Genomic DNA, 16,647 nt, shown 5'->3' with positions numbered 1-16,647 from the left:
TTGATAATAAGATAATAGTGTTCTTTTTCATTCTTCTTCTTTTCTTTCTTTCCTTCTTTCCTTCCTTATTTATTTCTTTTACTTTCTTTGAATCTTTCCTCTTTCTTTCTTTGTTTCTTTGTTACTTTCCTTCCTTCTTTCTTTTTCTTTATTTCTTTCTTTTTCTGTCTTTCTTTCTTTCTTTCTTTCTTTTTTCTTTCTTTCTTTCCTTCTTTCTTTTTCTTTCTTCCTTCCTTTCTTCCTTCCTTCCTTTCTTTCTTGATGCATTTGATGTATGCATGATAATGTACTATAATATTTTTTGCGCAGATACATTGCGACTATATGGCTGTTTTGTGTGTGTGTGTGTGTGTGTGTGTGTGTGTGTGTGTGTGTGTGTGTGTGTGTGTGTTTAAAATTTATTTTATATAGCCTATTCTTTTTTTTAGCCTTTTTTTTTTTAGTCCATTCTTTTTATGTTGGCTGGATGGATAATAAAACGTGTATGGTATTTAATGATGCTATCAATGAGAATGAAAGGAAGAAGGAGTATGACGCAGAAATTTAAAAAGATTATGATACATACTGTGTTAGGAAGACAGAGTTCAAAGTCAAAATAAGCATAATATGTATACTACTACCTACCTTACGCAATCTTCATCAATTAACAGCCTTGATAACGTTTTGATATGCCGCCTCACCACCATACCTCACCACCTGGGGACGTGTTTTACTAATAAAGGTGAACCTGGCATTCTGCTGTTTATGCTTCAGGGACCCAAGAACTTCATCATCGCTCTCCGCAACCCCAGCATCGGCGCCAAGATCGGTATACGCAGCGCCGTAGTGGTGCATTTAAACAAAGGTGAGAACGACGAGGCACGGTCTGCAGCCTGTATGGTAGCCGTACAACGTTTGTTACTTAGTTATTCTGACCCGATAATTACAGGCCTTGGCCTTTTTTCAGACAGCGCCAAAGATCACTTTTCTTGTTCTTCTTGTTTAAAGTGTGTGTTTTTTTGTTGTTGTTTTTTACCCTCACACTGCTAGAGTTGGAAAAGCTTCCAAGATGGAGTGGGATGTAATAGGCTCACCTGTTTCCTGAAGACCATGTCTAAAAATCCCCCCCTCCCCCAACCCCCCCCCCCCCCTCCCTCCCCCACCCTCCACCGTTATAAATGAGAGTGCTTGAAGACTTTCACTGACGCTATTTTATCCAGTCAACACAAGTGTGCCGCTGGAGGAGAGAAACAGTCTCAGCTTGAACGAAAACGAAAGTTTTTCTCCCTCTCTTCAGACGTTTGTGGGGGAAATACAGTTTAAGACCATTTCAAACAATCGGTCAGTGTAGCGCTGTCGGCACTGAATGATACAGTGTTTTAATCCATTGCACTGACGCAAATATTTATGACGAGCATGGAATCATGTATAAATACGTCATGCCTCTCCACTATATAGCATTTTCATTCACTGAACAGTTCACAGGGAGCAGCAAAGCTGTCTCTTCATTCTGTCAGAAGTTAACACACTTTGTCGCATGTAATGTTGTGGGAATTATTTATGTATTTTTGTTTTGCCGCATGCTGCTGCAGAAGAAATAACACTTTGCAGACAGTTTTATCAACATCCAGAAAAAAATTCCTCTAGAGGGTTCCAAGATCACATGCAAGTGAAGGAATTTCGCCATTGTGACGCTAAGACTCCTCATTGGGTGGATTCACGTCCAGTATGGCCGCCAAGATGAGCGTTCAATAAAATCACATTTAATATCAGCTCGGAACCCTGTATACACCTTCACGATAGTGAAACCTGTGATGAAATTGACCTAATGAAACTGACTTTCAATAATTAGCGGAAGAGAGGAACAACAGTTATCCTTTCTTTGTTTGTTTTTTTTCTGTTTTTTTTTTTCTTTAATGCATTTTGTTGTATTCAGAGTTCTTGTTCATATCTCTCTGTTACTGCGGAGAGGGGGGTAATTTTCACACTGTTGGGAGATTTAAACTGTTGTGTTTTGAGGGGTTTTTTTTGTGTTGTTGTTCATTTTCGAGTTATTGTTGTTTTTTTTCGTTTTGTTTTTTGTTGTTTTGTTTTTTTCTTTGGGGGTGGGGAGTGGGGACAGGGGGTTGTAGGAAGAGGGGTGATATTATTTCAGTTTTGTAGACCACTTATTTTTTTTTTAGTGTGGTTTGATTTGATTTTGATTTTCGTTTTTTTTTTCTGTGTTTTGTTTTGCGTACGTTTGCTGGCCTCCAGAGGGTAAGATATTCTCCCCCCCCCCTTCCCCCTGCCCCCCAGTTGAGTTTCCTCCGCTGTCGCTTCTTTTCTGTCCGTTTCGATTTTAGTTTCAACTCTGTGTGCTTGCGTGTTCGCTTCAGTTTGTGGACTGTGTTCTGTTTTCCTTTGTTTTCTTCCCTCCCCTTTCCCCATATCTGCCCTTGTAACCCTTCCAGGTGCAGAATTGTTTATTGGTTTTTAGCGCTGGCTTTTTATAATCATACTCTTGAATTACGATGTATATTGTGGAACAGTGCAGTCTGAACAGCAGACTGTGATAGCTTACACATAGAGATTGTTTTATGTTTAAATGCTTTGTAATATTATTTGCTTGATTTTTATTTTTGCACAAAGAAATTGTCATCGTGTATCTTGTCTGCACATACATTTCGTTTTATGAAAAACGGAACGTTTCTTAAAGTAAAATACGTGTGATAATGATTAGCGGAGCGCATATAAAAATATAACCTCATTTTGAATTTTGAGTATTGTGTGATGTTCGCAACTCACATACATATTTGTCAATGTTAGAGTCTTTTGCACACGAGTAAGAACGCTGCCATCAACGTCTGAAAGGTACAACATCCCATAAACCACACACACACACACACACAAAGTTGAGAAACAAGCTATCAGTTACAGGAATAAAGACAGACAGACAAAACAAAGGTCTGGACAGCAACATTTCCATTGGCAAAACTGTTCAAGAATCGTTTATAGTGTTGTTGAGATCATTCAAAAATAAAATACTGTTTAAACCACTATTTTTCCACTGACCAAAGTAGGACGCTTTCCCATTTAGTGCATGCAAGTTTTACGCCAGTTCGCTCTGCAGGCTGTGCTTTCCTTGAAGGTGCACGGTAATGCGTGTGTGTGTGTGTGTGTGTGTGTGTGTGTGTGTGTGTTGGAGCTCATGTACGTTTATATGTATTTGACTGTGCTTTCATATATGTGAAACTGCATGTCTGGTGCATTTCTGTTATGCATGTGTGGGTGTATGTGTGAATGTGTGTCTTCATATTTTACATTTATTTGCTTATTTATCACCATTGTTGTCTTATTTATTTATTTATTTATGTTTTATTATTATCATTTTATTAGTATTACTAATATTATTACTACTACCTTTTTCTATATTATAATTATTATTTATTTATTTATTTATGCAAGCTTATCTATTGTTTATTCCCCCGTTTTTTTGTGTTTTTTGTTTTGTTTTTTTTGTTTGTTTTTTTTTGTGTGTGTGTGTGTGTGTGTTTTGTTTGTTTTTTTCAAGGCCTGACTAAGTGCGTTGGGTTACGCTGCTGGTCAGGCATCTGCTTGGCAGATGTGGTGTAGCGTATATGGTTTTGTCCGAACGCAGTGACGCCTCCTTGAGCTACTGAAACTGAAACTGAAGGCCTTGCCCCCACACACGTTCTACTACCTCGCTCTGAGCCTTTGCCACAGATATTTCAGGAGTGATACCATTGAAGTTGAAAAAAAAAATATATATACATATATATTTATAAATTAATCCATAAATTACGATTTGACGTTTTGTAAGAACATGTGATACAGACGCCATCCACAAATTAAGAGAGGGAACTGTTTGTGTTTCTGTCCTGTTTTGATCATTGAAATATTCGTGTTGTTTATGTTATTTCATTTCATTTTTTTTATTCATTTCATGTATTTATTTTCTAAATTGTGTAAATAATCTTTTAGAACTATTTATAAAATTTATTTCGTTTTATTTTATTTATTTCACTGTGTCGATTTTGTTTCTGTTCATCCGCGGGCAGTCATGGAATTATTCCGCAACTCTCTCTTCACCCAGTCTGCTTGTGTGGGGGATGGGGGGCGTTCTAACTAATTATCTACGTACTCAAGATTTGCATGACGTGAACATTCGTTAGATTCCATAGGGGACCATGCAAACCCTGACCACCTGGACAAAATTTGAATGAAAATGAAACCAACGCAGATCATGATAATGCTACGACTTTTTCATTTGTATTTTAACGTGGTTTTTTTTTTTTTTCAAACGCTAACAAACATTTGATATAACCTAACTTTTTTTTTTGTTATTGCATATTGCTTGCTTACTTGCTCAAGATATGTTCAAACTATTATTTGAACGCCAGCTGTACAAATACTGACATTCATTTCGCCTGTCGTTCATAACATTTGTGTTGTCTACTATGTCGTTTATCAACTACTTAATCGTTTGTTATAAGTAGTGCTTCCAATTGCTATTGTGCTTGCTGCCTGGGCTAAATCCTGCCTTCGAGCAACCAGTGTGTGTGTGTGTGTGTGTGTGTGTGTGTGTGTGTGTGTGTGTGTGTGTGTGTGTGTGTGTGTGTGTGTGCGTGTGAGCGTGCGTGCGTGCGTGCGCGCGCGCGCCTGCGCGTGCGTGCGTGCGTGTGTGAGAGGGGAGCATACAATGGTGTGTGTGGGTATTTATATGTTTGTGTTCGTGCATGCTTCTGTGTGAAATGTTTTAGTGTACAGTGATATAAATATGTAACAAGTGTACAGCCCATAAGCATATGATAATGCTCGTTTAGAAAAAAGAAAGAAAATAAACCACAACACTCTTTTCAATCCAGAACACTCTTTTCAAACCAGAACACTCTTTTCAAAGAAAGGAAATAAAATACCAGGACTGAACTACGGGAAAAAAATCAAAATATCAGGCGTTCACTTTGAGACATGATACATATAATTTTTTTTTCTTACCATGAAACAACTGTTGTTTTTTCCAAGTTGCATGCATTGCGTAACAGAAGGAAGGAAATCTTTCGACGTCAGTCCATATCTCTGTCCCTCATCCTTGTCTTCAAACATCGCGCTGTACAAATGTCCGTGTGAAGTTTCTATTTCGTTTGTTTTTGTCATACTATCGACAATGATGTCGTTTGAGCATTGACGGCAACCAACCAAGGAAGTTCGATTTTTGGTGTTTGTGTTCATTGATAATTGTATAACGGAATTCCGCTTTGTTTATTGTGTGTTTTTGTGCGCATGTTCTGTTGTTTTCTGTTTTGTTTTATTTTGTTCATGGATGCCCGACGTAGTTCTGACGTCAGTGCTTGCTGATGCTTGATTTCGAGACGTGATATCATAATTAATGTAGACTTTGCTGTAGCTTCCCATCAAGTCGCTTCGCCAATAACAAATGCAACTCGGCGGTTAAGAAGAAGAAATGGTAACATGGTGACCCTAGTCCTAGTGTGCGGTGTGTGTGTGTGTGTGTGTGTGTGTGTGTGTGTGTGTCTGTGTCTGTGTGTGCGCGCGCGCGCTCGCATGCGTGTGTGCATGTGTATGTGGTGTGTGTGCGTGTGTGTGTGTGTGTGTGTGTGTGTGTGTGTGCGCGCGCGCTAAGACTTGTCAACACAATGATAATTCAATTTGTCCATATCGATGGCGAAATAAGAAACAAAAAGTGTGAGTGTATGTGCCACGGCGCGCGCAGACTGTATATTGGAAGCTTTTTCTAAACAAGCTAATAAAAAATCAGCTTGGCCATTCAGACAGTATAAAAAGTATCATGATATTGTTCTAATGGCCGCATTTGGGGTGCTGATGGAAAACTGGGCGTAAGAAGAAGAAATCTTCGAACACAAAAAGCTTCCTCGGCTGTGTTAATGGAACACAGAATAAAAAACAACTTCGAAAGCAAACTTCAAGACATGCAGATACAGCATGTAACATTCCCTGGGAAAGAAAATTCGAGAGGCTGAGGATATCGTGTTAGAGGATCCATTTCTCGAGGAGCAGAGTGTTGAGTGGATCTTTCTTAAGTATTCATTGGTGTTTTATCTAAAATTCCTTACAAACTGGAGGTAAAGTGTATGGGTTTTGCCCTTTCATTTTTATGCAGGTATATGTTTTTGGTTATGCTTACAAAAGTCCATTTGTTCTGTCCACACTGAGTCTGAACTATACAAAACTAGTGTTAACTTCTAAAAACATTTTCTCCGACGGCTGATAGTGGGTGTTCCAGTCTCAGCAGGACTTACCTACATTGACCGCTTAATTTTCAAATTCTGAAACAGATCCAAAGCCTCTTAACGTCTTCATCATTCATTTCTACTGAACAACCACATATATGCAACTTGTCGGTCAGATAACACGGCCCAAAGCGTGCACAGACAGCAAAACGTACCTGGCTTATCGAGTTATTGTTCAGATGGGCGTGAATATGAAATTTTGAATTGAACTAAATAACTGAATTGAAATAATTATCACAACATTTACGACCTCTGTTTTATGATTCTTTCTCTGTCTTTTTGTCTGCCTGTCTATCTGTATGTAAGTCTGTCTCTGTCTGTCTCACTCTCTTTCCGTCCCTCCCTCTCCGTCTCTGTCTCTGTCTCTCTGTCTCTTTTTCTCTCTCAGTGTCTCTCTGTCTCTTTCTCTCTCCTATAGATGTGCATGTTCAGTTTGCAGTTTGAGGGGTTTTTGTGAGCAGTTCTGTCAGTTTCTGTTGTGTTTCCGTGCGGTTCATGCTGTGTAGTAGTTTCTGCTGTTTGTTCATATTGTCATATTTGATGCAATGTGAAAACTTATACCATTTCACCGTTCTTCCATTCTACGTCTTTCCACTATGAGTGATGTTAGTGTGTGTGTGTGTGTGTGTGTGTGTGTGTTTGCTTGCAAAGGCGCGTGCGCGTAATTATATTGAACACTGACTAAAAAAAGAAAAGAAAAAAAAAGAACATGTCATTGAATACAAACTACGTTGTATAAAGGTTATGCTAATCAGCCATTATCTTGATTGTGTTTCTGAAATCATCTGTCGTATCCCCCAGAGGGGGGTACATGTCATTCAATACAAACTACGTTTGGTAAGGCTTATGCTGATCAGCCATTATCTTGAATGTGTGTCTAAAGCCCTCTGTAGTATCCCCAGGGGGGTGGAAAGGACATTGTGACGTTGACACTGATGGTGTGCACATGTTGCCTGATGGCAGACGAACTGATGGAGAGGGTGGGGGAGGTGCTGGATGAGGAGGAGGAAGAGGAGATCACGTGGGGAGGACAGTTCGTCCAGTGAGTCACAGCGGACGTTTGGATGATCCGTCTGTTCGTCTGTCTCTCTGTCCACACGTCTGTCTGTCTGTCTCTATCTAAAAGGAGAAGTGTATATGTTACATCATGAAGACTTTTGAATGTATGACTTAAGCATTTCACTGTATATCCCCGTTCAAAAGGGCTTGTGGCCTACAATAATAAACCATCTCAATCTCAATCTCTCAATCTCTCTCTCTCTCTCTCTCTCTCTCTCTCTCTCTCTCTCTCTGTGTGTGTTTGTCTCACTTTCATTCTTTCTCGTTCATCACCCCTTGCGATAAACACACACTGCCTGTTAACATCGGAATTGATAACATAATTCAATTACAGCTGTTGGCGGACGATGTGTATAGAAGAAAACAAGTTAGATATTTTGGGGGTGTTTTTTATCATCAGCGCTGGAGGAAGGGTTTACTTCTCAAATCAGCTTGTTATTGTGACAGGAATCTCTTAGAAACATATAGTATTTGTGACATAGCCAATGACACCCCCCTTTGCACTCCTTTAGGTTTTTTTTTTACCTCATACAAAAATGATTTCCTTCTCATGTTATCTTGTTCAAATTTGGCGAAATCGTTCCTTGTCCTATTTTTGAATGGTAAGACATCATTCTGAATCGGTATTATCACGATATTTCTCTGTTGTCTGGGTTTCTATCCGGGTTGTTAATTGAAATAATCTCTCTTTTATGTACGCTTTGGCTCCGGCCTGTGTTATTAGATTGGGTTCCTTTTCCCCACATACATGGAAGGAATCAACCGTGTGTGTGTGTGTGTGTGTGTGTGTGTGTGTGTGTGTGTGAGTGTGTGTGTGTTTGTGTGTGTGTGTGCGTGCGTGCGTGTTTGTGTGTGTGTGTGTGTGTGTGTGTGTGTTCGTGCGTGCGTGTTTGTGTGTGTGTGTGTGAGTGTGTGTGTGTGTGTGTGTGAGTGTGTGTGTGTGTGTGTGTGTGTGTGTGCGTGCGTGCGTGTTTGTGTGTGTGCGTGTGTGTGTATGTTGTGTGTGTATGTGTGTGTGCGTGTGTGCGTATGTTATGTGTGTGTGTGCGTGTACGTGCGTGCGTGCGTGCACATATGTGTGTGTGTTTGTATGTGTCCCTGTGCACCCCCGCAGAGCCATGACGGTGGAACCAGAGAAGGACGAAGACGGGAACGAGATAAACCCCAAGTGGAACCACTACCTCATGCACTTCCTCACCTTCTTCTGGAAAGTCTTCTGTGCCCTCATTCCGCCCACGTGAGGCCGATTTGTTGTTGTTTATGTATTCGTTTATCTACTTATTTAGTTTTATTTGTTGTTGTTGTTGTTGTTTCCTTCTTTTTTTATTTTATAAATATACGTCTGTATGGTGAAGTTGCTGGTTAATTAACAGAGGTTTCCAAACTCACCAAATCAGCTTATCTTCCAATAAACTATTTTCACTGAAGTTGTCGTCGTCTTCATATTTCGTCGTTGTACTGATTGTCATCTTCGTAGTAGAAGTAGTAGCGACAGTAGTGGTGGAGGTTTTGGTAATTTAAAGCCGAAGAGACACTGGAAGTCTGTTAACCTTTCCGTTCGTTTATGTATTTATTTGTTTATCTATTTATTAATTTATTTATTTATTCACATATTTGTTTATTTATTGTTTATCTATTCACTTATTTATTTATCTATTTACGTATTCGTCCGTTTGTTTATACAATGATGGTTCTTCGTTCATCCTGTTTGTTTAGGTTGGGTGTTTTGTCGTTGTTGTTGTCGTTTGTGTCTAGATTAAGCTGATGGCGAGGACGATGGTGACAATATACGTTTCGTTTCCAGGTCTATATGGGGAGCGTGGCCATCGTTTGTCATCTCACTAATCTTCATCGGCATCATGACCACCATTGTGGAACAGGTCAGGCACGCATGGCCCTACCATTAGCATGAACATACACGCACAAAAATACTGCGCACGTTCACATACATACATTTGGCGTTCAAACACACATACACGCCACCCAAACACATGCACGCACGAGCACGTACAAGTTTGCAGGCTTGCAGACACACACACACACACACACACACACACACACACACACACACACACACACACACACACACACACACACACACACACACACACACACACACACACACACACGTGCTCGTGCACGCAAGGGTGCACCTTTCCTAAATAAACACGCTTCCACATGCTTGCAGCAACGAAGTACTTATGCACATGTGCCTTCGTACGCATGCAACACACACACACACACACACACACACACACACACACACACACACACACACACACACACACAGATAGACTTCAAAACGTCGGTATAATTTTCAGCTGTGTGAAAACAAAAATAGGGTGTGCATTTCTTTGCTTTTGTTTTTTCAGCTGGGTAAACTTCTGGGGTGTGTGGTGGGTCTGGAGACCAGCGTGACGGGTATTACCATCATCGCCCTGGGTACCAGTCTACCAGACACCTTCGCCTCTCGAACAGCCGCCTTGCAGGACGAGCACGCAGATGCTGCCATCGGCAATGTCACCGGTACTGTCTGTCTGCGTGTGTGTTTGTGTGTCTGTCTGCGTGTGTGTTTGTGTGTCTGTTTGTCTGCCTGTCTGTATATATGCCTGCCTGTGTGTTTGTGTGTCTGCCTGTGTGTTTGTGTGTCTGCCTGTGTGTTTGTATGTCTGCCTGTCTGTCTGCGTGTGTGTTTGTGTGTCTGTCTGTGTGTTTGTGCGTCTGCCTATCTGTCTGTGTGTATGTCTGCCTGTGTGTTTGTGTGTCTGTCTGTCTGCCTGTGTTTGTCTGTGTGTCTGTGTGTGTGTTTTTGTGTCTGCCTGTCTGTCTGCCTGCCTGATTGTCTGTCTGTGTGATTGTGTGTCCGTCTGTCTGTCTGTCTGTGTGTCTGTCTGTGTGTTTTTGTGTCTGCCTGTCTGTCTGCCTGCTTATCTGTCTGTGTTTGTGTGTCTGTTTGTCTGTCTGTGTGTTTGTGTGTCTGTCTGTCTGCCTGTGTGTTTGTGTGTCTGTCTGTCTGTCTGTGTGTGTGTTTGTGTGTCTGTCTGTCTGCCTTTGTGTTTGTGTGTCTGCCTGTCTGACTGTTTACCTGTGTTTGAGGTTCTCTCTCTCTCTCTCTCTCTCTCTCTCTCTCTCTCTCTCTCACTCACTTACTCTTTCATCCTGCTCAACATTTGGTTTATATATGTGTGTGTGTACAACACGTGCGACTGTATGTAAATAGGTTGGTGGCCATACATTAAAAATTTCTGAGTTCTGAGCTCTCTCTCTGTCTCTGTCTCTCTGTCTGTCTGTCTGTCTATCTCTTTGTCTTTCGGTTCAACAAACACGTTCAGATGGCAGGTGATTCGTTATATATATATGTAACATATTGTTACATGTCTGTCTGAGCGTGTATGTGTGCGTGCCTGAAATCTGACTGAACGACACAGGAAACGAACGATGAGCGCCCAGTGGCAGCTGTCAGTCGGCTCTACCCAGGTAGGCAGCCTGTTGTGCAAATGACCCCCCGAGTTTGTAAAGCGCTCTGACCGAGGATAGGCGCTATTAAGTATCCATGTCAATGAATCAGTCAGTCATTGTTTTCTTTTTCTTCAACCATCACCACGGTTCTTTTTTTCTTGCAGGCAGCAACAGTGTCAATGTGTTCCTGGGTCTGGGTCTTCCATGGGTCCTGAAGACCATGCACGCGCTGGTCCACGGGTACACGTTCAAGGTGAAGACAGACAACCTGACCCAGAGCGTCGTCATCTTTGCCACCGTGGGCACCATCTGCATCATCCTGCTCCTCATCCGCAGGAAGGTCGGTGTTCATGGATCAACAGTAATTGTCGTGTCTCCGTCTCTTCCCCACCCATTCACATTCATCTTCTTCTTCATTCTTCTTCTTATATACCTTGTTGTTGTTGTTGATGTTGTTGTTGTTGTTGTTCTTCTTCTTCTCGTCGTCGTCCGTCTCCTCCTCCTGTCCATCTTCCTCCTCCTCTTGTTCTTCTTGTTCTTGTTGTTGTCCTTCTTCTCCTCTTCCCTCTCTTTCCTTTGCGTTGTGGGACTGCAGCTCCTGCGTTTACTCTTATGTCCGAGTCGGCTCTTTCCCTCTCTCTCTCTGTCTTTTTTTTTTCTCTCCCTATCTATCTATCTCCCCTCTCTGTCTCCGTGTCACTCTCTGAGCCTATCTACCCCCCTCCCCCCCTCCTCTCTCTCTATGTCTCTCTCCGTGTTTGTGTCTGTCTGCCTGTTTACCCTCTGTCTGTCTGCCTTTCTGTGTCTCCCCATCTGAGAGATGGATCACAAGAGAACGCCGTCTCTGGTTCTGCCCGCAGGTCATGGGAGGAGAGCTTGGCGGGAAGACGCTGTCCGGGAAGCTGCTGACCTCGGGGTTCTTGGTGGTCCTCTGGCTCATCTACATCATCCTCTCCAGCCTTAAGGCCTACGACAAAATAGACTTGTAGGTAGAGCCTCCATCACCCCCACCCACCCTAGAGCTGTCAACAGCCTTACCTCATGGCTTTCCCCGTCAGGGACAGGTCTCTGATGGGGATGTTCGTCTTGTCTTCTTTCGTCATCGTCATCGTGTTACGTTGCAGACTGTGATCGTTCCTGTTCTCAGTATGGTATCAAGGAGTGCAGAATTATTTAGCTGAAATACTTTGTGTCGTGCACACAACAGTCCTTTCCCTTTCTGTGTATTTTTTCAAAGCCATCAGTATTTCGCAAATGTTCTTTTAAAGATTGTGACATAAACTTGCGTTTGCTTCAAAAGACTTCGCTGAAGAGATAAAACTGAGCCGTAAATGTGACTCCTGTCGGAGGCATGAACATGACCTCTCTTGGAGCAGTGAATGCGACTCCTCGATCCTGCACTCATACGACCCAAGCACGTTTTGTGCAAAACTGATAATTGTGTCAATATCTGCGGCTGAGTTTAGCCACGCAACAGTGAACAAAAGACAGGATCTGTCTTCAAACACGTGTTGTTACCACACAGGTCACCATTCTGAGCACTCGTGTGGACCTCGATGACTTCGCACCTTGCTGATGGCGAAGCAATCTTCAGTCTGTGAGGACAACCTGGTGAACCATTAGATGTTTGCATTTTGTGCTGACTACTTGGCTGCTGTCTTCGATGACCAGACTGCCATCGTTATCAACCATGGTTTGTGTCAGGTCAAAGGGCTTCATGTGATTCGCACATCACAAGGACAATTGCTGTTGTTGCATCGGTATTTTGGGCACTTCCCTCATTCACGCTGATGATACTGGTTGCGTCGTTTTACTCATTATTAGGTAGGTTCGTACTGTTGTGTGAGCACTGTGGTCAAATTACAAAGATTGCTTTTATATTGTGCTCGCACTGGATGATCTGGGTCATGCATCTGATTATGCTCACGCCTCCAACGGCGCAACGAATGTTGTTGGTTTAGGTTAGTCAGTTCTGATAGAAACCTGACCACGTATGACAGAGACCTGACTACACACTGGAAATGGCTGGTTGCAGCCATAACGGCTGATAGTATAGTTTAGTTCATCATCAGAAAGCATATGTAACACACGCCGTTGCTGTTGGGTTATTATCATTTTTTTTTTTTAATAGCGTGGTTTGGTTTTATCCTTCTGTTCCATCCATAATATGTTGATCATTTTGTCCCTTTTAATTTTAAGGCGGACCAATTATCTAGAAGTAGCGTAGTGGACAATCGCTGAAAATGGCATGCGTAAACAAAGTACACCACATTTACACCAAAATGCATCTCTTTTAGTTGGGAATTGATAATAATGCACGTGTTTTTCTTATTCTTCCTCTCCGTTTTTTCCTCATTCCTCTCGGTCGTCATTACACTGAGGAGGAAATTCTATCCATGTCTGCAGGAAATCTTAGCACATCTCTTACAATTCGTCAATCATGAATAAGCAAAATAGGCACGAAATATTGCTTCCAGAAATCGACATAGTAATCCTGATATTGCTCTCATTTCATGACTGTGTTTATTTTCGTGTTTAGAATACCTGAACGTCCCAGGTAGGGTGGGGATGGGGCGTAGAACTTTCAGAGCATGACTAGAAGGCAATGCATATTGATATTCGGTTTCGGATTATCAGTTTTTGGTAAAGTCAGTGCTGGTGGGAAAAGCTGTCTTCTTTAGACGCGGGATGGATAGTCTGGCGAAGACTTGGGGTCTGCTACAATGATCATCGGTACTTTTCTCATTGAGATCTGCTTGTACACGTTCCATCTCCACAAATGAGACAAGTTGATGCTGGCTGTGGAATTTTGGGCATTTGTGAGCCACCCAGGGTAATTTGCATAATAGATGCCATGTTTTGATTATGTGAACTGATGAATCTCTAAAACTTCCACTGTCTTCTTCAGTGTGTACATGTGTGTATGAGCTTGGTTACTGTGACAAGTGTGAGTACTTTTAGACCAGTGGTGTGTGTGTGTGTGTGTGTGTGTGTGTGTTTGTGTTTGTGTGTATGTGTGTGTACTTGGGTGTACATGTGCAATAATGTGTTGATTTCATAAAATCTAAATTATCGTTTTTCTCTTTAGGTTTATTGAATTGAATGTTACGTGACGCCTGCTTATTAAAATGACGTTTTGCAAAATGTTATTCTTGCTGACTCAAGATGTGTACTGAACTGTTTATGAATTATTTATGAAAGTGGGTCCATTTAAGATTTTTTGGCAAATCGTGTTATCGAAAGGAAATTGAACAGGTGAAAGTGTAGGTTGTATGAGGTGTACACAAATTTGTTTGTTATCAACTTACACACAAATAATGCTTCAAGCAAACGATAGGCTACAGGCCACTGAGAGATGTTCAAGTGAATACATCAATACATAAATGTATCACCGTCTTTTAAAAGCCGCGCTGATTGTGAAGCACGTTTTGGGGGGTTGGGCGGGGGGGAGAGCGGTAATCATTATCAGAAATCCTTATGTATGAGAATATTTCAGGGAACCTATATCGTAAGCGGGTAATCTAGCATTCCACCGTCAGTGATTCTAAGTCGCTCAGAAGAAATGAACATTCGGCTTTCAGTCAGGAATGTCATTCCCACAGCATTCCTTTTTCAAAATAACTGCATGTTTGATGCATTTCTCTTGAACACTTGAAAAAATAGACATTCAGGGAAAATATCATCGTAATCATCATTGCTATTATTGTTGTCACGGTTTAAATGAATTTCTTGCTGATTGATAAAATGTTGGAATCACGTTGTAGTGCTCAAAGTTTCTTTGGAGCCAACGCTGGGTCTAATGGATCAGTAATTATTAGGGCACATCACTTAATGTATCCATAGAATGTCGTTGAAGAGTTCTTCAACTTGTCACGATTTATGATGCGTTTCTTCTGTCGGTTGGTAGGCTAGTTGGCTTGTGGGATTCTTGGCTGGGTGGGTCGGGTGGTTTGACAACAGGATTTTATTTCTGTTGATTGGGTAGCCACTAGGATTGTAGCTGTTATTGACTTTTTTTTCTTTTACCTAAATATAATGTCTGTTTTTGTATTACTGTTGTCGTGTATATAATTATTTCGGTTTCTGTATTAATTTTGATTCGGACATAACTGTCATTATTTCACTTAAGATGCATAGTTGTTGTTGTTTTCTCACACCTGTACAAAGTGTGGATGATTGGGGCGGGAGGACGGTGGACGGGGATGCAAAACCTGACCAAGTTCGCATAATAATTACGATAACGTTTTGACTACTCCGCATTTTACTTGCTTGGATGTGTAGTCGGTTGTATGGTTGGTGAATATACCACAAGACCAGGCTGAAGAACGTGAAGAGTGCTTCTGGTGAGCGTTGTGGTACAAATGACAATTGCAGTTAGCTTGTGTGGAGTGGCGATTACACAGCCTGTTCGTTTTCGTTCCTTTTGACTCCCGTTTCTCTCTGTTCTATTCGTATTGCTGTTGTTGTTGTTGTTCAAGTTGGTTTCATTCCTGTTGCGATTGTCGATGACGATAACATCCGCAGTTTTTATCAGATCTTTTTGCATCTTTGAAAAGTTCAGTATTGGTTAAAAGAAAAAAAGAAGAGTGAGCAAACTAGTGGTAAGTAAAGGGCGTGTTTGGAGCGATGCTGACCTCGTTTTTTTAATCCGCTTGCGGTGTATAAAGACAGGCGATTTTCATAAAATCCTCACTTCAGAAACGATGAATGGTGAAACATATTAAAGAGGAACAAAAGAAAATGCGATTCTAAGGGATCCATGTTGTAGCAGCTTACAATTGTACTGAGTTTTATTTTTGTTTTGTTTTGTTTCGTTTTTTCTCCTTTTTTTTAACGTGTCGTTTCTGAATTTGGGACTATCTTGAGGTATTTGTCACTACGTCTTTCCTTGTGTGAATCTATGTGGTTTGATTCGGTTGTTCACCTTAGAAGTGTTCTGTGGTTGTGATCCTTTACTAACTTCGTAAATGCTCCATGTTTCATTAGAGGGAATTTTTTTCGCGTATATTTTGTTAGTTGAGAATATGTCACAGTTTCTAATTATCGCTGTTAAGTAGTATTTATCATGAGATATTCTTTGTTCGTCATATACTTTCTTCGTTTTGTTACTTTGTCAGGCATTGAGTTCGTGTCAACAGTTCGTCAGTATGATTATCTGGTATTAATTTGATGTTTTGTTTTTTTGTTTTCTTTTGTTTTTGGTTTTTACTGTGTAAATCAGTATTTTATTTCTTGTTGATAATATGTTGCTTTTATGAGGTAGTGTGTGTGAGATATAGGTGTCCCTTTCATTTCATGTTGGGGATTCTTTGTGTTAGTTGTGAAGGTGATTATTATGGTTGTGTGTGACATAGTATTTTCGTTTTGTACTGGACTGGATTGTGTACTTATGGTGGTTGGAAACCCTCTCTCTCTCAGCGATATGTTTTAACTTATTCTCCAAAGGCTGTCATACTGCTTTTCTTATTTGTTAATAGTTTAGAAATTGATCGGAAGTGGTAACTCCGTGCGTGCATGTGTGTGTGTGTGTGTGTGTGTGTGTGTGTGTGCGTGCGTGCGTGCGTCTATGTGTGCGTGCGTCTGTGTATGCGTGCGTCTGTGTGTGTGTGTGTGCGTGTGTGTGTGTGTGTGTGTGTGTGTGTGTGTGTGTGTGATTATCCATTTGTTTTGAAGCTCTGAGATAGTCAAGGGTGGCCTGATTGTAAAAATATTATCGAATGACTCATAAAAAGTGTGGATCTCTCTCTCTCTCTCTCTCTCTCTCTCTCTCTCTCTCTCTCTCTCTCTCCTCTCTCTCTCTCTCTCTCTCTCTCTATCTATCTATCTCTCTATCTATCTATCTATCTATCTATCTCGCGGTGTGGATGTGTGGACAGAA

At 41.2% G+C, this 16,647-nt stretch overlaps 1 protein-coding gene across 2 annotated transcripts in view; it reads left to right on the top strand.

Moving 5' to 3' along the window:
* LOC143282160 (sodium/calcium exchanger 2-like) overlaps positions 1 to 16,647 on the top strand; it is a 91,055-nt gene that overhangs the window by 73,921 nt on the left and 487 nt on the right. For both annotated transcript variants that reach the window (XM_076587707.1, XM_076587706.1), the window contains 7 exons: positions 754 to 844; positions 7,215 to 7,293; positions 8,425 to 8,547; positions 9,115 to 9,190; positions 9,683 to 9,836; positions 10,934 to 11,109; positions 11,630 to 16,647. The exon at positions 11,630 to 16,647 is cut by the window's right edge and continues 487 nt beyond it. In XM_076587707.1, the coding sequence (XP_076443822.1) occupies positions 754 to 844; positions 7,215 to 7,293; positions 8,425 to 8,547; positions 9,115 to 9,190; positions 9,683 to 9,836; positions 10,934 to 11,109; positions 11,630 to 11,758 (828 nt within the window). In that variant the 3' untranslated portion in view covers positions 11,759 to 16,647. The remainder of the gene's footprint in view (positions 1 to 753; positions 845 to 7,214; positions 7,294 to 8,424; positions 8,548 to 9,114; positions 9,191 to 9,682; positions 9,837 to 10,933; positions 11,110 to 11,629) is intronic.

Source organism: Babylonia areolata, chromosome 5 (assembly GCF_041734735.1).
Source record: "Babylonia areolata isolate BAREFJ2019XMU chromosome 5, ASM4173473v1, whole genome shotgun sequence".
In the NCBI taxonomy this organism is placed as follows: Eukaryota; Metazoa; Mollusca; class Gastropoda; order Neogastropoda; family Buccinidae; genus Babylonia; species Babylonia areolata.
This window is presented reverse-complemented; position numbering and strand designations above follow the sequence as displayed.